At 44.5% G+C, this 22,722-nt stretch overlaps 1 protein-coding gene across 5 annotated transcripts in view; it reads left to right on the top strand.

Moving 5' to 3' along the window:
* Positions 1 to 22,722, top strand: part of LOC118368327 (regulator of G-protein signaling 6-like) — a 64,178-nt gene that overhangs the window by 37,640 nt on the left and 3,816 nt on the right. For 4 of the 5 annotated variants that reach the window (XM_052496871.1, XM_052496867.1, XM_052496870.1 and 1 more), the window contains exons 3-14: positions 7,548 to 7,647; positions 9,791 to 9,841; positions 9,968 to 10,074; positions 16,107 to 16,158; positions 16,986 to 17,050; positions 17,479 to 17,555; positions 19,122 to 19,203; positions 19,526 to 19,624; positions 19,740 to 19,844; positions 19,998 to 20,170; positions 21,778 to 21,903; positions 22,318 to 22,504. In XM_052496871.1, coding sequence (XP_052352831.1) covers positions 7,548 to 7,647; positions 9,791 to 9,841; positions 9,968 to 10,074; positions 16,107 to 16,158; positions 16,986 to 17,050; positions 17,479 to 17,555; positions 19,122 to 19,203; positions 19,526 to 19,624; positions 19,740 to 19,844; positions 19,998 to 20,170; positions 21,778 to 21,903; positions 22,318 to 22,504 — 1,224 coding nt within the window. The remainder of the gene's footprint in view (positions 1 to 7,547; positions 7,648 to 9,790; positions 9,842 to 9,967; positions 10,075 to 16,106; positions 16,159 to 16,985; positions 17,051 to 17,478; positions 17,556 to 19,121; positions 19,204 to 19,525; positions 19,625 to 19,739; positions 19,845 to 19,997; positions 20,171 to 21,777; positions 21,904 to 22,317; positions 22,505 to 22,722) is intronic. The other variant, XM_052496869.1, reaches the window with a different exon arrangement.

Here is a 22,722-nt window from a genome sequence, read left to right as displayed (position 1 = left end):
TAGAACCAGGAATAGATATAACCCTTGGTTCACTCCAGACCTGTCTGCCCTTGACCAGCACAAAAACACGTTCTGATTTAGCATTGAATATCCCCGTGATATGCATCTTCTCAGGGAAGTTAGGAACCAATATACACAGGCAGTTAGGAAAGCTAAGGCAAGCTTTTTCAAACAGAAATTTGGATCCTGTAGTACAAACTCTAAAATGTTCTGGGACACTGTAAAGTCCATGGAGAATAAGAGCACCTCCTCCCAGCTGCCCACTGCACTGAGGCTAGGAAACACTGTCACTACCGGTAAATCCACAATAATTGAGAATTTCAATAAGTATTTTTCTACGGCTGGCCATACTTTCCACCTGGCTACCCCTACCCCGGTCAACAGCCCTGCGCTCCCCGCAACTCACCCAAACCTCCCCCACTTCTCCTTCCTCCAAATCCAGATAGCTGATATTCTAAAAGAGCTGCAAAATCTGGACTCCTACAAATCAGCCAGGCTAGACAATATGGACCCTCTCTTTCTAAAATTATCTGCCAAAATTGTTGTAATCCCATTTACTAGTCTGTTCAACCTCTCTTTCGTATCGTCTGAGATTCCCATAGATTGGAAAGCTGCCGCGGTCATCCCCTTCTTCAAAGGGGGAGACACTCTAGACCCAAACTGCTATATCTATTCTACCCTGCCTTTCTAAGGTCTTTGAAAGCCAAGTTAACAAACAGATTACTGACCATTTCGAATCTACCTTCTCCGCTATGCAATCTGGTTTCCGAGCTGGTCATGTGTGCACCTTAGCCACGCTCAAGGTCCTAAACGATATCATAACTGCCATCGATAAGAGACATTACTGTGCAGCTGTATTCATCGACCTGGCTAACGCTTTCGACTCTGTCAATCACAACATTCTTATTGGCATACTCAACAGCATTGGTTTCTCAAATGACGGCCTCGCATGGATCACCAACTACTTCTCCGATAGAGTTCAGTGTGTCAAATCGGAGGGCCTGTTGTCTGGACCTCTGGCAGTCTCTGTGGAGGTGCCACAGGGTTCAATTCTCGGGCTGACTCTCTTCTCTGTATACATCAATTATGTCGCTCTTGCTGCTGGTGATTCTCTGATACACCTCTACGCAGACGACACCATTCTGTATACCTCTGGCCCTTCTTTGGACACTGTGTTAACTAACCTCCAGATGAGTTTCAATGCCATACAACTCTCCTTCCGTGGCCTCCAACTGCTCTTAAATTCAAGTAAAACTAAATGCATGCTCTTCAATCGATCGCTGCCCGCACCTGCCACCCGACCAGCATCACTACAAATACCTAGGTGTCTGTTTAGACTGTAAACTCTCCTTCCAGACTCACATTAAACATCTCCAATCCAAAATTAAATCTAGAATCGGCTTCCTATTTCGCAACAAAGCATCTTTCACTCCTGCTGCCAAACATACATTGTAAAACTGACCATTCTACCGATCCTCGACTTCGGAAATGTCATTTACAAAATAGCCTCCAACACTCTACTCAACAAATTGGATGCAGTCTATCACAGTGCCATCCGTTTTGTCACCAAAGCCCCATATACTACCCACCACTGCGACCTGTATGCTCTCGTTGGCTGGCCCTCGCTTCATACTCGTCGCCAAACCCACTGGCTCCAGGTCATCTACAAGTCTCTGCTAGGGAAAGCCCCGCCTTATCTCAGCTCACTGATCACCATAGCAGCACTGGTCACCCCCAAAGTCAATTCTTCCTTTGGCTGCTTCTCCTTCCAGTTCACTGCTGCCAATGACTGGAACGAACTGCAAAAATCTCTGAAGCTGCAGACTCTTACCTCCCTCACTATCTTTAAGCACCAGCTGTCAGAGCAGCTCACAGATCACTGCTCCTGTCCATAGCTCATCTGTAAATAGCTTATCCAATCTACCTTGTCCCCATAAAGGAATTCATTAATTTATCTTGCTGCTTTGCACCCCAGTATCTCAACTTGCACATTCATCCTCTGCACATCCTACCATTCCAGTGTTTAATTGCTATATTGTAATTACTTTGCCACCATGGCCGATTTATTGCGTTACCTCTCTTATCCTACCTCATTTGCACATGTTGTAACGTCAACTCAACATCAGTACGACAAGGTATATGACTTTCCAGAAGCGGGTCCTGTGTTCTGCCTTTCACCCAGGACAACGGAATGGATCCCAGCCTGCGACCCAAAACAAAGACGTCATAAAAAAGGGAAAGGAAGCGGTCTTCTGGTCAGGCTCCGGAGACGGGCACATGACGCACCACTCCCTAGCACACTTCTCGCCAATGTCCAGTCTCTTGACAACAAGGTTTATGAAATCCGAGCAAGGGTGGCATTCCAGAGGGACATCAGAGACTGTAACGTTCTTTGCTTCACGGAAACATGGCTCACTCGAGAGACGCTAACGGAAAAGGTGCAGCCAGCTGGTTTCTTCACGCATTGCGCCGACAGAAACAAACATCTTTCTGGTAAGAGATTGGCGGGGGCGTATGCCTTATGGTTAACGAGACGTGGTGTGGACACAACAACATACAGGAACTCAAGTCCTTCTGTTCACCTGATTTAGAATTCCTCACAATCAAATGTCGACCGCATTATCTACCAAGGGAATTCTCTTCGATTATAATCACAGCCGTATATATTCCCCCCCAAGCAGACATATCGATGGCTCTGAACGAACTTTATTTGACTCTTTACAAACTGGAAACCACATATTCTGAGGCTGCATTCATTGTAGCTGGGGATTTTAACAAGGCTAATCTGAAAACAAGACTCCCTATATTGCATCAGCATATCGATTGCGCAACCAGGGCTGGTAAAACCTTGGATCATTGTTATTCTAACTTCCGCAACGCTCCTTTTGGAAGGAAGCCGTGGGACAGGCCAAATGGACCACAGATACACCCATGTCCATAATGCTGAAACTGACCTAGAAGAAAAAACACAAAAATACAAAATAGCAACAAAAAAAATGTGTGTGTATGAAAATGTGTAGATATATGTGAATGCACTCTTTAGCGTCCCCACCCCTCTCCCATGCACAGCTGTGAGCTATAATTTTAATGCTGTTTTTTTATCCCTTATTTATATTTATTTTAATTTTTTGACTTTTTGACTCCTTATTTTTTAAACGTTTTTTATTATAATTTTTTTTACTTCTATTTTTAAAACAAAACACCACAAACTCATGTCGGGAAAAGCAAAAAGGCGAAACTAATATACGACCGTTCTGATAAAAGCCTTAGGGCATTCAGCCTCGGGGGATGCCTTGCTTGACCACACCCTCCTTCCTTGCTCCTGGCCTGCCCTGCCTCTTCCACCAATCCAATTGTTTCTTATGGACAGAAAATAGCAGAGGCTCTGAGCTGTTCGATCATGTCCATTGTCTACTTGCACTTTCGGAAAAGCTGACCATGACTCCATTTTGTTGCTCCCTGCCTACAGACAGAATCTAAAACAAGAAGCTCCCACGCTGAGGTCGGTTCAACGCTGGTCTGACCAATCTGATTCCACGCTTCAAGACTGCTTCCATCACGTGGACTGGGATATGTTCCGCACTGCGTCCAACAACAACATTGACGAATACGCTGATTCGGTGAGCGAGTTCATTAGAACGTGCATTGAAGATGTCGTTCCCATAGCAATGATTAAAACATTCCCAAACCAGAAACCATGGATTGATGGAAGCATTTGAGTGAAACTGAAAGCACGAACCACTACTTTTAACCAGGGCAAGGTGACCGGAAACATGGCCGAATACAAACAGTGTAGCTATTCCCTCCGCAAGGCAATCAAACAAGCTAAGCGTCAGTATAGAGACAAAGTAGAGTCACAATTCAACGGCTCAGACACAAGAGGTATGTGGCAGGGTCTACAGTCAATCACGGATTACAAAAAGAAAACCAGCCCCGTCACGGACCAGGATGTCTTGCTCCCAGGCAGACTAAATCACTTTTTTGCCCGCTTTGAGGACAATACAGTGCCACTGACACGGCCCGCAACCAAAACATGCGGACTCTCCTTCACTGCAGCCAACATGAGTAAAACATTTAAACGTGTTAACCCTCGCAAGGCTACAGGCCCAGACGGCATCCCCAGCCGCGCCCTCAGAGCATGCGCAGACCAGCTGGCTGGTGTGTTTACGGACATATTCAATCAATCCTTATCCCAGTCTGCTTCAAGAGGGCCACCATTGTTCCTGTTCCCAAGAAAGCTAAGGTAACTGAGCTAAACGACTACCGCCCCATAGCACTCACTTCCATCATCATGAAGTGCTTTGAGAGACTAGTCAAGGACCATATCCCCTCCACCCTACCTGACACCCTAGACCCACTCCAATTTGCTTACCGCCCAAATAGGTCCACAGACGATGCAATCTCAACCACACTGCACACTGCCCTAACCCATCTGGACAAGAGGAATACCTATGTGAGAATGCTGTTCATCGACTACAGCTCAGCATTTAACACCATAGTAACCTCCAAACTCGTCATCAAGCTCGAGACCCTGGGTCTTGACCCCACCCTGTGTAACTGGGTACTGGACTTCCTGATGGGCCGCCCCCAGGTGGTGAGGGTAGGTAACAACATCTCCACCCCACTGATCCTCAACACTGGGGCCCCACAAGGGTGCATTCTGAGGCCTCTCCTGTACTCCCTGTTCACCCACAACTACGTGGCCACGCACGCCTCCAACTCATTCATCAAGTTTGCGGACGACACAACAGTGGTAGGCTTGATTACCAACAATGACGAGACGGCCTACAGTGAGGATGTGAGGGCCCTCGGAGTGTGGTGTCAGGAAAATAACCTCACACTCAAAGTCAACCAAACTAAGGAGATGATTGTGGACTTCAGAAAACAGCAAAGGGAGCACCCCCCTATCCACATCGATGGGACAGTAGTGGAGAGGGTAGTAAGTTTTAAGTTCCTCGGCGTACACATCACAGACAAACTGAATTGGTCCACCCACACAGACAGCATCGTGAAGAAGGCGCAGCAGCGCCTCTTCAACCTCAGGAAGCTGAAGAAATTTGGCTTGTCACCAAAAGCACTCACAAACTTCTACAGATGCACAATCGAGAGAATCCTGTCGGGCTGTATCACCGCCTGGTACGGCAACTGCTCCATCCACAACCGTAAGGCTCTCCAGAGGGTAGTGAGGTCTGCACAACGCATCACCGGGGGCAAACTACCTGCCCTCCAGGACACCTACACCACCCGATGTCACAGAAAGGCCATAAAGATCATCAAGGACAGCAACCACCCGAGCCACTGCCTGTTCACCCCGCTATCATCCAGAAGGCGAGGTCAGTACAGGTGCATTAAAGCAGGGACTGAGAGACTGAAAAACAACTTCTATCTCAAAGCCATCAGACTGTTAAACAGCCACCACTAACATTGAGTTGCTAACAACAACATGTTAATGTTAACAAATGTTAACATTGCTGCCAACACACTGACTCAACTCCAGCCACTTTAATAATGGAAATTGATGGAAATTGATGGAAAATATATCACTTTATAGCCACTTTAAACAATGCTACTTAATATAATGTTTACATACCCTACATTATTCATCTCATGTATATGTATATACTGTACTCTATATCATCTACTGCATCTTTATGTAATACATGTATCACTAACCACTTTAAACTATGCCACTTTGTTTACATACTCATCTCATATGTATATACTGTACTCTATACCATCCACTGCATCTTGCCTATGCCGTTCTGTACCATCACTCATTCATATCTTTATGTACATATTCTTTATCCCTTTACACTTGTGTGTATAAGGTAGTAGTTTTGGAATTGTTAGGTTAGATCACTCGTTGGTTATTACTGCATTGTCGGAACTAGAAGCACAAGCATTTCGCTACACTCGCATTAACATCTGCTAACCATGTGCATGTGACAAATAAATTTGACTTGATTTGATTTATATAGATTTTCCTACTGTATTATTGATTGTATGTTTGTTTATTCCATGTGTAACTCTGTTGTTGTATGTGTCGAACTGCTTTGCTTTATCTTGGCCAGGTTGCAGTTGCAAATGAGAACTTGTTCTCAACTAGCCTACCTGGTTAAATAAAGGTGAAATATATCTATATATTTTTTAAATATAATATGGACAATTTGAGGGTCTGCGTAATCTACTTAACACTTAGCTGGTTTGCAAGGAGATGATAGCCATAGACATACATGCTGATTGGGTCTACTTGTGATTGTTCCTCCTGGTTGTTTACACTTGTTGAAAAGCTGTGCAGTCTTACTTTACCGTCCTTGGCGTGTGAATTGTATTGGCCAGAATGCTGCACATCTCTATAGTTGTCCTAGTGAGTACACAGTACTGAGGCATGCCGTGCAACTGCAACCTGCTGCAACCACCGAGGAGAGGAGGCAGTTGGCTCTTGGTGCGCTTGCTTGCTCAGAGATGACATTTTGAAGCTAAGGAGGCTGATGGATCGACTTCACACATGCAAATGTGTCAGTTTAAATGATGGAAGAGAGGAGAGGAAGAGAAGGGGGTCAGGAACATGATGGAATGGCAATGGCACACAACAGGGAATTGCTTGACTTTATCACTGTTCCCTATAGGGCTCTATACAAATGACTGATAAAGAGTGTTTTCTGATAGTTTCTGACTCCTGACTACCATGCCATCTCCCATTTAACAGTGCAGATAAATAAAGATTACCCTTCTGAGATGGGGAAGTGAAGGGAGCAGCCAAATCAAATATTACACAGTCAGTGTGTGTATGTGTGTTTGCCACAAAATGAAGGATTTCATGGCCAGTGAGCACAAGGTGAGGTGGGCTCTGGATAATAATGAGTGTACTAAATCATTTGGTGTGAATTTCTGGTCTGAGAGTCCAAGCTTGTGGTGCTTGGGAGCCTTGTGGTGTGACATTGGCAGATCAGGTCTTACACACTAATCCTAGTCACATCATACCTGACCTGACAACCAGGCCAAGGTTTTCACACCACATAGCCCTTATTAAGCTTCTCCACCTTAACGCAAACGTCTGCTGCAAGGAGCTATAAATGTGTGCATAATGTGTCAGTGCGAGTGATATTGGCTGACTGTAGAGTGAGGGGAGTGAGGGGAAATGTATTCCAGAGGGTGTGTGTGTATGTTTGCATGGAGGAGTGTGGTTTCCTGTCTTTGTAATGAGTTGCGAACACGGTGCGGCCATGCCTAATTTTAGGCTGCTGATGTGTGATGTGGTGGGGAGCTCACTGCCTGGCGTGCATTTGAGTTGTGATGTTTATCTTAGCCTCTGAGGAATCACTCTGACAGACCTCCTCAACGTCTTCCCATTGGAGTGCCTTGTTACCGTGGGAACTGTGGGGCTCAATAAACAGACCTTTTTTTGCAGGCCACAGCACACAACAAGTAATCCCCATCACCATTGGATTAGAATATGAAAATGAATACTTTTTATGGAGAAACTGTGGAAGTTTAGTTCGTGCTCTAACCCTGATCACTTGTGTTGTTTCTCCTCTCCCTGTTAGATTGAAGACGTCATTATGCGGATACAGGATGAGAAGGCAGGAGGGGTGGCCATCCGAACTGTCAAGAGCTTCCTGTCCAAGATCCCCAGTGTGGTATCAGGTGACCAGCTGTATGTGTGTGTGTGTGTGTGTGTGTGTGTGTGTGTGTGTGTGTGTGTGTGTGTGTGTGTGTGTGTGTGTGTGTGTGTGTGTGTGTGTGTGTGTGTGTGTGTGTGTGTGTGTGTGTGTGTGTGTGTGTGTGTGTGTGAGCGTGGTTGCTGCATGTTCAGCATGTGTGTGTGTGAGAGAGGCAGAGAGAGAGAGAGAGAGAGAGAGAGAGAGAGAGATGACTCAGTGTGGCTCAGCAGAGAGAGAGAAGGAGTCAGAATCATTAAAGCAAATATGACCTTTCAGGCTCATTTGAATTGCTGCCTCTGCAGATTGGGACAGATGAGGCAGTCTCAGCCCGTAATGTTTTGGCAGAGAAGCCTGATGTGATGTCTGATATGTCGCTGCCCTTGTCATTATGCAGTGTGGCTGGTTGTGTTGGGTGACATGGTCTAAGGGGGCAGTGTGAGTGAGTAAGACAGTTTTGGCTGGTGTATGTGTGTTAGCTTGTGAGTCAACAGAGTCAACAGTATCTATGGGGCTGGTGGGGAGTGGGTGGGGGGATGCTCTCTGAGTGTGACTCACCCCCTCACATGTCTCCCTAGGCCTGCTGTGTCACACTTGACTTTCTCAGTCTCACTCCTCACTCCCAAGTGCTAACATTGTGCCAAATATGTTGCTGTCCAGGAGTTAGACAAAAGACCTGGTTTCCTGCCTATTGTTAGTCCAAGATCACATTGTTCCGTTTGAATTGTTCCTGCAAACACCTGCTCACCTATGCCACATTCAGCCTTAGCCGAGGGCATTTGTATTTATTATGGATCCCCATTAGTTGCTGCCAAGGCAGCTGCTACTCTTCCTGGGGTCCAGCAAAAAGTAAGGCATTAATAGACATTATAATATCATTTCTAAACACTAAAGTACATTTTGCAACAGATTTCCCAATACATTAAATGTGTGCCTTCGGGTCACTATTCTACTATAACAATCCAGGTGTACATGTGTGTATAGTGTATGTTATGTGTGTTTGTACTTGTGTGTTTGACTCTTCACTGTCCCTACTGTTCCATAAGGTGTATTTTTATATTTTTTTCAAATCTGATTTTAGTGAGTTACATGTGGAATTGAGTTCCATGTGCACATGGCTCTATGTACTGTAGTATTGTGCGCCTCCCATTGTCTGTTCTGGACTTGGGGATTGTGAAGAGTCCTCTGGTGGCATGTCTTGTGGGGTATGCATGGGTGTCTGAGCTGTGTGCTGGTAGTTTAAACAGACAGCTCGGTTCATTCAACATGTCAATATTTCTTACAAAAACAAGCAGTGACAAAGTCAATCTCTCCTCTACTTTGAGCCATGAGAGATTGGCATGCATATTATTAATGTTAGCTCTATGTGCACATTTAAGGGCCAGCCGTACTGCCCTGTTCTGGGCCAGTTGTAATTTTCTAGGTGTGATAAAACTAGGGACCCGCCTTGTTGATATTGTTGTTAAGAAGGCAGAACAGCACTTTATTTTAGACGTATTATGGACAGACCTCTCCCAATCTTAGATACTGTTGCATCAATATGTTTTGACCATAACAGTTCACAATCCAGGGTTACTCCAAGCAGCTTAGTCTCCTCATCTTGCTCAAGAGGTTTGGGGTTTAGTGAATGATTAGTCCCAAATACAATGTTTTTTTGTTTTAAAAATATTTAGGACTAACTTACTTCTTGCCAGCCACTCTGAAACTAACTGCAGCTCTTTGTTAAGTGTTGCAGTGATTTCACTCACTGTAGTAGCTGACGTGTATAGTGTTGAGTCACCCGCATACATACAGTAGAGACACAGGCTTTACTCAGAGCCAGTGGCAGGTCATAAGTAAAGATAGAAAAAAGTAAAGGGCCCGGACAGCTGCCCTGGAGAATGTTGTTCATTTATTTACTGTAAAATAGCATTTTATCTGGTCAAACACTATTTTTTCCAAAAGTTACTAAGGGTTGATTGGTTGATTGGTCGACTATGTCAGTATTGTAGCTATGCTGTAAGCTAAAAGTAATAGATTGTTAAGGGGAGACCAGTTCAAGGACTGTTGCATCTTTTGTGTAGAGGCTTTCTGTGTGTACAATGCTATTTCAATGTCACTGTCAACCATTCTTCTCTTTTGAATACCAGGAGCAGAAATTGTCCTGTGGCTGGTGAAAAACCTCTCAATTGAGGACTCAGGTATGCCTGCTACGTACACAGCCATATTTCACGGGGATGACCACTGTTCTCAGCCTCTACTCAAGCATTAAAAAGGGAAGCCATTTTTCTCTACTCAGCATTAGTATCCTGTTCTCGCTCCTGCAGCTGAAGCCATCCATTTAGGGAGCCTGATTGCTGCCCAGGGTTACCTCTTCCCCATCTCCGACCACGTCCTCACTCTCAAAGATGATGGGACCTTATACCGCTTCCAGGTAAGCTGCCATGATATTTTCAGGCACCAGTATACCTACCATCCTTAGTGGTCCTAAACTGGATTTACTGTCCAAACCACCAACCATAACATATGTCATGACCATTATCACATGAAGGCAAAGGAGTGGATAAATGATCCCTGTGAACTGTCCAGAACAGAACAGTAGCCTCATTACCTTGTGGCTGGTCACTTTACGCTCTAAATCAGAAATAACCAGGGGAGAATATGTTCTAACAGAGCTACTGATGTGAGAGATTCCTCTAGTAGTCTGATCCTCACTATACAGGTCAAGCGTTGTAATCAGTCTGGACGCACCGCTTTGGAAATGTTTGCCTAATCAGTCTCCTCTCACTGCCATAATTTACTCCCTTAACCTGTGGTTAAATCACTTGAGATATGGTTGAGTATTATCACTATGTAATAAATATACATATCAATATTGCTATAATAGATTATACCAATTGGAGAGGCACAATGTACAGTGTTGCAGATCTACTCACAGCATCCCGCAATCTGGTGTAGGGTAGTGTGTACACTTATTACTATGAAATAGTCCGGGTGGCCATTTGATTAATTGTTCAGCAGTCTTATGGCTTGGGGGTAGAAGCTGTTAATTAAGGAGCCTTTTGTACATAGACTTGGCGCTCAGGTACCGCTTGCCGTGTGGTAACAGAGAGAACAGTCTATGACTGGTGACTGGAGACTTTGACCATTTTTTGGGCCTTACTCTGACACCGCCTAGTATATAGGTCCTGGGTGGCAGGAAGTTTGGCCCTAGTGATTTATTGGGCTGTACGCACTACCTTCTGTAGCGCCTTACGGTCAGATGCCGAGCAGTTTCTATACCAACCGGTCAGGATGCTCTCGATGGTGCAGCTGTATAACATTTTGATTATCTGGGGACCCATGCCAAATCTTTTCAGATGGGGAAAGGTGTTGTTGTGCCCTATTCGCGATTGTCTTGGTGTGTTTGGACCATGATAGTCTGTTGGTGATGTGGACACAGAGGATCTTGAAACTCTCAACCCGCTCCTTGGTGGTGGTTTCTTGCTCGTTTCTGTTGAGTTTGGATGGTCCCTCATGGACTGCTCGTTTGGGTTGTGTCCCTGGTTACTCTGTCAGCTGGCTCTTCCTTTCCTTGAAGAAGTTTAGCTTAAATGCACCATTCAGGCTACACTAGCTCTTTAAGGACTAAGCCTCCTTCTAAGACTGATTAGTGCATGGGTTCTTCCGACCCAATTTCTGTACTGGATTACAGGTACTATTCCCTAAAATGTATTTCCCCTAACTTATCAGTTCACCAGTTCTTTCCATTAAAAGCAAAGGTCCAGGCCCTGTGGTCAGCCTGCTGGAGATGGAGGTCCTTCTCCCTCCTCAAAATCAAATCAAATCAAATCCTATTTTATTTGTCACATACACATGGTTAGCAGATGTTAATGCGAGTGTAGCAAAATGCTTGTGCTTCTAGTTCCGACAATTCCAACGAGTAATCTAACCTAACAATTTCACAACAACTACCTTATACACACAAGTGTAAAGGGATGAAGAATATGTACATACAAATATATGAATGAGGCGGCAGGGTAGCCTAGTGGTTAGAGCGTTGGACTAGTAACCGGAAGGTTGCAAGTTAAAACCCCCGAGCTGACAAGGTACAAATCTGTCGTTCTGCCCCTGAACAGTCAGTTAACCCACTGTTCCTAGGCCGTCATTGAAAATAAGAATTTGTTCTTAACTGACTTGCCTAGTTAAATAAAGGTAAAATGAAAATCCAAAATAAAATGAGTGATGGTACAGAACGGCATAGGCAAGATGCAGTAGATGGTATCGAGTACAGTATATACATATGAGATGAGTAATGTAGGGTATATAAACAAAGTGGCATAGTTTAAAGTGGCTAGTGATACATGTATTACATGAAGATGGGAAGATGCAGTAGATGGTATAGAGTACAGTATATACATATGAGATGGATAATGTAGGGTATGTAAACATTATATTAAGTGGCATTGTTTAAAGTGGCTAGTGATACATTTTTTACATCAATTTTTCCATTATTAAAGTGGCTGGAGTTGAGTCAGTATGTTGGCAGCAGCCACTCAATGTTAGTGATGGCTGTTTAACAGATAGAAACTGTTTTTCAGTCTCTCGGTCCCTGCTTTGATGCACCTGTACTGACCTGGCCTTCTGAATGATAGCGGGATGAACAGGCAGTCGATCGGGTGATTGTGGTTGTTGTCCTTGTCCTTGATGATCTTTATGGCCTTTCTGTGACATCGGGTGGTGTAGGTGTCCTGGAAGGCAGGTAGTTTGGCCCCGGTGATGCGTTGTGCAGACCTCACTACCCTCTGAAAAGCCTTACGGTTGTGGGCGGAGCAGTTGCCGTATCAGGCGGTGATACAACCCGACAGGATGCTCTCGATTGTGCATCTGTAAAGGTTTGTGAGTGCTTTTGTGACAAGCCACATTTCTTCAGCCTCCTGAGGTTTGAGAGGTCCAGCGGGATAAGAGGATAAGGGCTATGAGAGAGAGAGAGGGGGGAGTAGTGCTTTTTCTAGTCCCGTGAGGTCACATGGTGTGGCACCTAGGTGTGAAGGGCCACTTTTATTAACTTTTATCGTAAAGAGAGAAAGATTGAATTGAGAGAGAGAGAATAGCCATAGTATGACATTTTAAATGTCTCTATTCCTTTGAAATGTTTCTGAGTGTAATGTTTATTTTTTACTTTTGTTTATTATCAATTTCACTTGCTTTAGGAAAGGGAGAAACCTAGTTGTCCAACTGAATGTATTCAACTGAAATGTGTCTTCTGCATTCAAGCCAACCCCTCTAAATCAAAGAGGTGCAAGGGGCTGCCTTAATTGACATCCATGTCTTCGGCACCCTTGTGAACAGTGGGTTAACTGCCTTGCTCAGGGGCAGAACAACAGATTCTTACCTAGTCAGCTCAGGGATTCGATCTAGCAACCTTTCAGTTACTGGCCCAACGCTCTAACCAGTAGGCTACCTGCCGCACCACATGGGGCAATGCCCTTTGACTTGAATTAAGAGCTTGGAGGAAGTCAGTAGCCCGTAAAAGTTCAGCATTATAGACAGACAGAAAAAGGATGTTCCACAATGTTCAACACAAGACATTAAAACGACACGTCGCTACACTGGCATTGCTGTTCCGTCCTCGAGGTAATCTAATGTACTGTCAGGGCCGTGCATCATGACATACAGTACAGTATGTTACAGTGTAGTGGAGGCTGAATGGTTCCTGGTCCTCCTAAAAGGCTCCAGAAGAATGAGTCACTATGGCTGACTGATTAGCAGGCTAATCCCAGTTGGGGGCAGCTCTCTTTGGGAAGCATTGGGCTGGCACTCCTCTCTTCCTCAGCACTTGTCATGTGTCACCCACCCATCCCAGTCCTCCTCCCCAATCTACCAGAGAGTCCATTTAGCCACACTTCTTTTCCTCAGATTAAAACACATTATGTCCTTTTTGTCTGGAAGGGGATGTGTGTGTGTGTCACCCATATTCAATGGAACTAAAAATACCCTTTCTCTGATGCTATGTCATGGTGCAACAAGCGAGCGTCATCATTGCCATTTAAAAGAGGACCTGCATGACCTGTTGGATATATTTTATGTGTCTGTGCCAGCACTGAGGAGTCACAGAGGCTGTGTGGGTACACTATGCTATAAATAGCTGCTGTGTCTTTTTGGAAGCCCCACTTTTAATGACAACTTCCTGCTGTGCTTTGAGACAAATCTGTGATGTTTCAGGGCAAGCAGACTCACGTCATAAAATGTTGTTGAAGCAGTTTGGTAATAGACAGAGTAGATGAATCTCTGTTTATCTATCAATCTTCATTCAGCAGAAAAGTATACGTTGATAACTTCTTATGGCTGCAGGGGCAGTATGGAGTAGCTTGGATGAAAGGTGCCCAGAGTAAACAGCCTGCTCCTCAGTCCCAGTTGCTAATATATACATATTATTAGTATTGGATAGAAAACACTTTGAAGTCTATAAAACTGTTTGAATGATGTCTGTGAGTATAACAGAACTCATATGGCAGGCAAAAACCTGAGAAGAAATCCAAACAGGAAGTGGGAAATCTGAGGTTGGTCGATTTTCAACCCACCCCCTATTGAATATACAGTGGGATATTGGTTATGTTGCACTTTCTAAGGCTTCCACTAGATGTCAACCGTCTTTAGAAACTTGTTTGAGGATTCTGCTGTGAAGTGGGGGCTCATAAGTGCTGTTTGAGCCAGGGGTCTGGCAGAGTGCCACAGGCTCTGAGGCGCGGTCACGAGAGAGTTAGCTCTCGTTCTATTGCTTTTCTACAGACATAGGAATTCTCCGGTTGGAACATTATTGACGTTTTATGTTAAAAACATCCTAAAGATTGATTCTATACTTAGTTTGAGAAGTTTCTACGGACAGTAACGGAACTTTTTGACATTTCGTCTGCAACTAGGGATCGCGCTTCATGACTTTTGATTTGTTTACCAAACGTGCTAACAAAAGTAGCTCTTTGGACATAAATGATGACATTATCAAACTAAATCAAACATTTCATGTGGAACTGGGATTCCTGGGAGTGCATTCTGATGAAGATCATCAAAGGTAGGCGGAATATTTATAATGCTATTTCTGACTTCTGTTGACTACCCAATATAGCGGATATCTTTTTGGCTGCTTTGTTGTCTGAAAACTGTACTCAGATTATTGCGTGGTTTGCTTTTTCCGTAAAATTATTTAGAAATCTGACACAGCGGTTGCATTAAGGAGAAATGTATGTATATTTATATGTCTAACAATTGTGTTTTCATCAACATTTATGATGAGTATTTCTGTAAAATGATGTGGCTCTGCAATATCACCGGATGTTTTTGGAAGTAGTGAACGTAACGCGTCAATGTATACTGAGATTTTTTCATATTAATATGCACTTTATTGAACAAAACATATATGTATTGTGTAACATGAAGTCCTATGAGTGTCATCTGATGAAGATCATCAAAGGTTAGTGATTCATTTTATCTCTATTTGTGATTTTTGTGACTCCTCTCTTTGGCTGGAAAAATGGCTGAATTTTTCTGTGACTTGGCGGTGACCTAACATAATCGTTTGTGGTGCTTTCGCTGTAAAGCCTATTTGAAATTGGACACTTTGGTGGGATTAACAACAAGATTACGTTTAAAAGGGTATAAGATACATGTATGTTTGAGGAATGTTAATTATGAGATTTCTGTTGTTTGAATTTGGCGCTCTGCACTTTCACTGGCTGTTGTCATATCAATCCCTTTAACGGGGTTGCAGCCCTAAAATGTTTTTAACCTGTATGTTAGATGTGTCGATTCTGACACATATTCAGATCTCATTCATCTTGATTTCCTTTTGTTCTGAAACTAATTATGAGTGATATTGGAGATGAAATATCATGTCGTGGAACGTCTCTGTGTTCTAATTCCGTTCGTCATTAAGAATGCACGATAGATCTGAGAAATAATTTATTTATGCACTATGGAATGAACTGTGAATCTGAAATATCAATTGCAATAGTTGATGAAATATGAATGGAGAATATAGATACGGTTCTTCCCTAGGTAGTTATGCAGAGCACAAGAAGGTAATTGATCATCAGGTCACTCATCTTCCTTTAACTTGTTAATGTTCTTAGAGAGGAAAAGGCAGGAACAGAGAGTTTGGATGGTTTGTATTTTCTCCAGCATCTTCGTCTCAACAGAAGTCAGGCCTATGAGCCAGGGTGGACTGGACACAACATGCATATTCAAACCTTCAAAAGAACTGGGCCTCCGAAATATGTTTAAAACCTCATTATTTGACATTCAGATCCACATAAAAAGCAATGCTAGCTGAGAGAAACTTCAAACCCTGCTGCTAGAGACAGTGTGGGGGAAATTGTCTGCATCAACATTAGAAAATCTATAGAGACTGTGCAGATGCTTGGATGTTTAAATGTTTAAATGTTCTTAAGATGATGAATAGTTTTATGATGTCTCCACTTTCCTCCTCAGGCTCCATACTTCTGGCCCTCTAATTGTTGGGAACCTGAAAACACAGACTATGGTAAGATAGTTTGGGTTCCCAAGGGGTGGAATTTCAAAAATATTACTGAACTCAGCTCAAAATGTGTCTAAATATTGCCTCTGACATTTAATTATCCGTGCATAAACTCATTTTTCCCCCTGATGCCCCCCTCCTTGCCAGCCTAGCCTATAATCCTGCTCAGTGCAGAGTGTCTGGCCCAGACTGTGTCATATCCTCCTGCCTACAGTGTAAACACAGACTATGGATCTGTTGTCTCACACCCCTTATTGATTGAGTGGCCCACTCTGTAATGCATCCCACTATCTGTCCAGGAGGATCTCATCTCACCCCTAAGCTTGCAGCGCTAGATTAGCCATCCAGGGTATAGGGGCGTTATTTTGTCACTAGGCTACCCCTGGTGACCCATGGGGCGGCAGGTAGCCTAGTGGTTAGAGCATTGGACTAGTAACCGGAAGAGTGCTAGATCGAATACTGGAGCTGACAAGATAAAAATATGTTGTTCTGCACCTGAACAAAGCAGGCAGTCATTGTCAATAAGAATTTGTTCTTAACTGTCTTACCTAGTTATATATATGGTAAATCTCCAGGCTTTCATGTTCACATGACATTTCTCCAGCCTGATAGTGTAAATGACAAAAGATGCCAACGGTTTCATTAAATATTGCTCACAACACTCTGATCCGTAGAGATTTACTCAGGTGGAAACTGAATGGGTGGCATTTGTTTACAAGAGATAAACTACACTCACACAAATGTTGATGCATCATCTGTGGCATTTGTTTGGCAGCGTCACAAAAAGGTCTGTCAAGCAGCAGCTAGTAACTGACTACTTCTCTCCTCTGCAGCCATTTACCTGTGCAAGCGCACCATGCAGAACAAGGCCAGGTTGGAGCTAGCTGACTACGAGGCTGTGAGTGCCCTATTCACCCTACTGGAACCGTCGTCAGTACACTATCTATACACTACAGACCTGTTAAACCAAGCTATCATCTACACAACTACAGCTTCTCTCAGATCACATGCCATGCCCCTGAGCTCTAGTCTATTTCATGCTCTATAGGTTTGGTGGTCGGGTCAGAGTGTTGTTTTCCCCACATTAAAAAAATATGTATTTTCAGTGAATATGTGCAGGTACAACAGATGTTTGCATTGCTCATGTGCCGAGCAGATGGCATTATTACTTGCAAATTACAACAGCCGTGATATTACTTGCTGATTAAGCTGAGATGGCTAGCTTTATGCAGTAAGAGAGTTATGCATTATAGCAATGTAATTACCCAAGAACCTTCACTGGTTTACTCTCACCCCTCATGCCTCTATGATTGGGGGTTCTAACAGGAGAACCTGGCTCGACTGCAGAGGGCCTTCGCCAGGAAGTGGGAGTTCATCTTCATGCAAGCTGAGGCACAGGTCAAGTGAGTGGACAGTAACTAGGCAAAAGAACATACACAACGTATTGTGGTTTTAATACGCTGTCTATTGTGCCATATGTCAGTGTACTCCTTATGTCTCATTCACTGATGCAGATGACTATAGAGAGTCAGATGCATACCCCTAGGTTACTTTCTAGGTGACCTTTTAATCTTTGTCTTTTATCAATGTTCCTTCTATTACGCCTCCATCTGCTGGTTGACATTTGTAAACACAGCGCAGATCAGATACAGTCTATTCAACACGATATCAGGAAATTAAAAAAGGTCACGATGAACCTTTCAAATTATTATAGTCTGAGCACTAAGTATTTACTGTTAGGTAGAGGTAAGAGATTATACATTAAGCTCTGCTAAATTCAGAGAGAAATAGGCCACCAAGCACTTATCAGAAAATGTCAGTTATGTAAGCGTTGTACCTTACCAGCGGCCATACCACAGATTGCTTGATGAAGCATCGAGACAGGTTGTGACCTACACTTCGAGCTTTTACCCTCCTCGGGTCTCTAAATAAGAGTGACACATCTATCTGTGTACTCAGTACCAACCTGGCTCTGTCCTCGGTCGTCTACCCTCAGTATTTACCTGTCTCTGTCCTCTGTCGTCTACCCTCAGTATCAACCTGTCTCTGTCATCTCTCCCCTACCCTCAGTATTTACCTGTCTCTGTCCTCTGTCCCCTAAATCTCAGTATTTACCTGTCTCTGTCCTCTGTCCCCTACCCTCAGTATTTACCTGTCTCTGTCCTCTGTCCCCTACCCTCAATATTTACCTGTCTCTGTCATCTCTCCCCTACCCTCAGTATTTACCTGTCTCTGTCCTCTGTCCTCTAAATCTCAGTATTTACCTGTCTCTGTCATCTGTCCCCTACCCTCAGTATTTACCTGTGTCTGTCCTCAGTCGCCTACCCTCAGTATCAACCTGTCACTGTTCTCTGTCGTCTACCCTCAGTATCAACCTGGCTCTGTCCTCTGTCCCCTACCCTCAGTATCAACCTGGCTCTGTCCTCTGTCCCCTACCCTCAATATTTACCTGTGTCTGTCCTCAGTATCAACCTGGCTCTGTCCTCTGTCCCCTACCCTCAGTATCAACCTGTCTCTGTCCTCTGTCCCCTACCCTCAGTATTTACTGGTGTCTGTCCTCTGTCGTCTACCCTCAGTATTTACCTGTCTCTGTCGTCTACCCTCAGTATCAACCTGGCTCTGTCCTCTGTCCCCTACCCTCAGTGTTTACCTGTGTCTGTCCTCAGTCGTCTACCCTCAGTATCAACCTGGCTCTGTCCTCTGTCCCCTACCCTCAGTATCAACCTGGCTCTGTCCTCTGTCCCCTACCCTCAGTATTTACCTGTGTCTGTCCTCAGTCGTCTACCCTCAGTATCAACCTGGCTCTGTCCTCTGTCCCCTACCCTCAGTATCAACCTGTCTCTGCCCTCTGTCCCCTACCCTCAGTATTTACCGGTGTCTGTCCTCTGTCGTCTACCCTCAGTATTTACCTGTCTCTGTCGTCTACCCTCAGTATCAACCTGTCACTGTTCTCTGTCGTCTACCCTCAGGATCGACAGGAAGAAGGACAAGGTTGAGAGGAAGATATTGGACAGCCAAGAGAGGGCATTCTGGGACGTCCATCGCCCTGTGGTGAGCTGAGGGCTGAGGGGACTCGGTGGTGAGCTGAGAGGAGGTAGTGTTTTTGGGGACTGAGGGAGGGCTGGAGAGAGGATGTGATGAGAGGACAGGGAGTGTTACAGTGAAAGTCCCATAGGGCTCTACTGTTAGAACAATAAAGGGTTCTATCAGTCTAGTTGTATAGTGTGGCCTGGGTTAGCCTGAATTAGACAGGGTTCTGTATTATCCAACTCCTCTGTGGTTGTAATGTTGAATGAAGTCTAGCCTCCAGGCTAGGGCAGGATACTGCCTGGTGACCCACTATAATCTGACCTAGAAACTAACTCTCTTACAGCCAGGCTGTGTAAATACCACAGAGATGGACATTCGCAAGTGCCGTAGAGAGAAGAATCCACAGAGGGTGAAAAAGGTAAAAGGAATAAGGCTTTTAGTGGTGAGTGGTCTCTCTGTTTGTGTATGTTTGTATATGTTCTGTGCGGCACGTGCCTGTGTTGAGGGTGAGCGTATAAGCAATAACAGACATGTATATCCATTCTGTCCCTGTCCAGTCGGTGTATGGGGTAACAGACGACACCCAGACTCAGAGTCCAGTCCACCAGTCCCTCCCGTCCCAGCCGGTCAGGAAGCCCACCAGAGAGGACGTGCAGAAGGAGGTAACACACTGTGATGCTCCTGACAGGTCATTACTATCACCGCCATTATCCATTATCTCCTGCTGTCTGTCTGTCTCATTCATAACTCCAGCTCACTTCTGAGTAATGCGGGTACTATCGTATTCCGCCATCGTTAATTATTTTCTCCCTCAGATTTCCTTCTTGAACATCCAGCTGGACAGACACTGTATGAAAATGTCCAAAGTAGCAGACAGCCTCATGGGCTACACGGAACAGTTCATGGTCTACGATCCTTTGGCGTCAACTGTTGAACCGTCCAACCCCTGGATCAGCGATGACATGACCTTCTGGGACCTGGAGGCTAGGTGGGCTCACTGGGGAGGCAGCGTGAGGCTATAGGCACCATGGACACCATGCACAGACATCACTAGTCAACACAATCAGTCTTCAAATGACTGGTGAGGTCAGGCAGAGGGTTGGTGCTGTCAGGTGCTGGCTGAAATGACATGATAGCCCAATGGCTAGCTCCTCTTTCTTTCCCTATGCAATCAACATTTTCAACAGCATCCACAACCACAATGTAATGCACACTACCGGTCAGAAGTTTTAGAACACCTACTCATTCAAGGGTTTTTCTTTATTTTTACTATTTTCTACATGGTAGAATAATAGTGAAGACATCAAAACTATGAAATAACACATAGTAGTAACCAAAAACGTGTTAAACAAATCTAAATATATTTTAGATTTGAGATTCTTCAAATAGCCACCCTTTGCCTAGATGACAGCTTTGCACACACTTGGCATTCTCTCAACCAGTTTCATGAGGTAGTCACCTGGAATACATTTCAATTAACAGGTTGCCTTCTTAAAAGTTCATTTGTGGGTACAGAAGGTAGCCCTATATTATTATGGCAAGAACAGCTGAAATAAGCAAAGAGAAATTACAGTTCATCATTACTTTACGACATGGTCAGTCAATATGAACAATTTCAAGAACTTTTAAAGTTTCTTCAATTGCATCCACAGAAACCATCAAGTGCTATGATGAAACTATGATGAAAACTGCAGCCCAAATAATTGCTTCACAGACTTCAAGTAACAGACACATCTCAACATCAACTGTTCAGAGGAGACTGTGTAAATTCAAATTACTGCAAAGAAACCACTACTAGAGGGATACCAACAAGAAAAAGAGACTTGCTTGGGCCAAGAAACACAAGCAATGGACATTCGACCGGTGGAAATGTGTCCTTTGGTCTGGAGTCCAAATTGGAGATTTTTGCTTCCAACCATCATGTCTTTGTGAGACGTGGTTTGGGTGAACGGATAATCTCTGCATGTGTATTTCCCACCGTAAAACATGGAGGAGAAGTGAGATGCCATCCCATCTGGTTTGGGCTTAGTGGGACTATCATATGTTTTTCAACAGGACAATGATCCAACACACCTCCAGGCTGTGTAAGGGCTATTTTACCAAGAAGGAGAGTGATGGAGTGCTGCATCAGATGATCTGGCCTCCACAATCCCCCAACCTCAACCAAATTTAGATGATTTGGGATGAGTTGGACTGCAGAGTAATGGAAAAGCAGCCAACAAGTGCTCAGCATGTGTGGGAACCCCTTCAAGACTGTTGGGAAAGCATTCCAGGTGAAGCTCGTTGAAAGAATGCCAAGAGTGTGCAAAGCTGTCATTAAAGGAAAGGGTGTCTATGTGAAGAATGTAAAATCTAAAATATATTTTTGGGTTACTTTATGATTCCATATGTGTTATTTCATCGTCTCGATGTCTCCACTATTATTCGACAATGTAGAAAATAGTAAAAATAAAGAAAAACCCTTGAATGAGTAGGTGTTCTAAAACTTTCGACCGGTAGTGTATGTATTGTGGGAAGATCATGTACAGTTAACCAGGTCTGTTTTAAGTCTGAAAGGCATCATGGATGTCTCTCTCTGTTCTTCCCTGTGAGCAGCCGGGACCCCAGCCAGCACCGTGTGAAGAAATGGGGCTTCTCTCTGGAGGAGGCCCTAAAGGACCCAGCAGGGCAGGAAGCGTTCCTCAAGTTCCTGGAGTCAGAGTTCAGTTCAGAGAACCTCCGGTGAGAGATAGAGCCTTACAGGGACAGCTCACAGTGATACACAGTCACTATCCTCTTTCATTCTACTGTTTCACATCCATTTAAATTCCCCAGGCCATTAGATAGAGAGACTTTTGAGTAGCGGTAGTGAGATTAAGGGAATGACTGCACTGAATGTCCACAGGGGGGAGCTCTCCTCTCCTGGCAGATTTAACCAGGCAAGTCAGTTAAGAACATATTCTTATTTTCAATGACGGCCTGGGAACAGTGGGTTAACTGCCTGTTCAGGGGCAGAACGACAGATTTGTACCTTGTCAGCTCGGGGGTTTGAACTAGTCCAACGCTCTAACCACTAGGCTACGCTGCCGTAGTGGGAAGTGAATGCTGCAGACACTGATCTCTATTGGCTGTGCCCTCCCTGTGCCCCTTGGCTAGGTTTTGGTTGGCAGTGCAGGACCTGAAGCGGAGGCCCCTGGAGAACGTGGCAACCAGGGCCCAGGAGATCTGGCAGGAGTTCCTGGCAGAGGGAGCGCCCAGCTCCATCAACTTGGACTCCCACAGCTATGAGCGCACCAGCCATAACCTCCAAGACCCTGGACGATACAGCTATGAGGACGCACAGGTATGTATCACAACCTCCCCTATGCACACAAACGCATATGCACGCACGCCCACACACACAGTCAATACTGCTGCTACTACTGTACATACAGTAAACCCCCTGCACATTAGTGGCTGAGAGGGGTGTGGATGGATAGATGAAGTGTGAAGGAAGTGAGTGAATAGCGGTGAAGAATCTGTGGTTGCCAGGGCCCATCCTTAGCGTAGTTGCAAGCAACC

This window comes from Oncorhynchus keta, chromosome 35 (genome assembly GCF_023373465.1).
Source record: "Oncorhynchus keta strain PuntledgeMale-10-30-2019 chromosome 35, Oket_V2, whole genome shotgun sequence".
Taxonomy (NCBI): domain Eukaryota; kingdom Metazoa; phylum Chordata; class Actinopteri; order Salmoniformes; family Salmonidae; genus Oncorhynchus; species Oncorhynchus keta.
The sequence above is the reverse complement of the archived record's forward strand: the minus strand, read 5'-3'. Positions and strand labels throughout refer to the sequence as shown.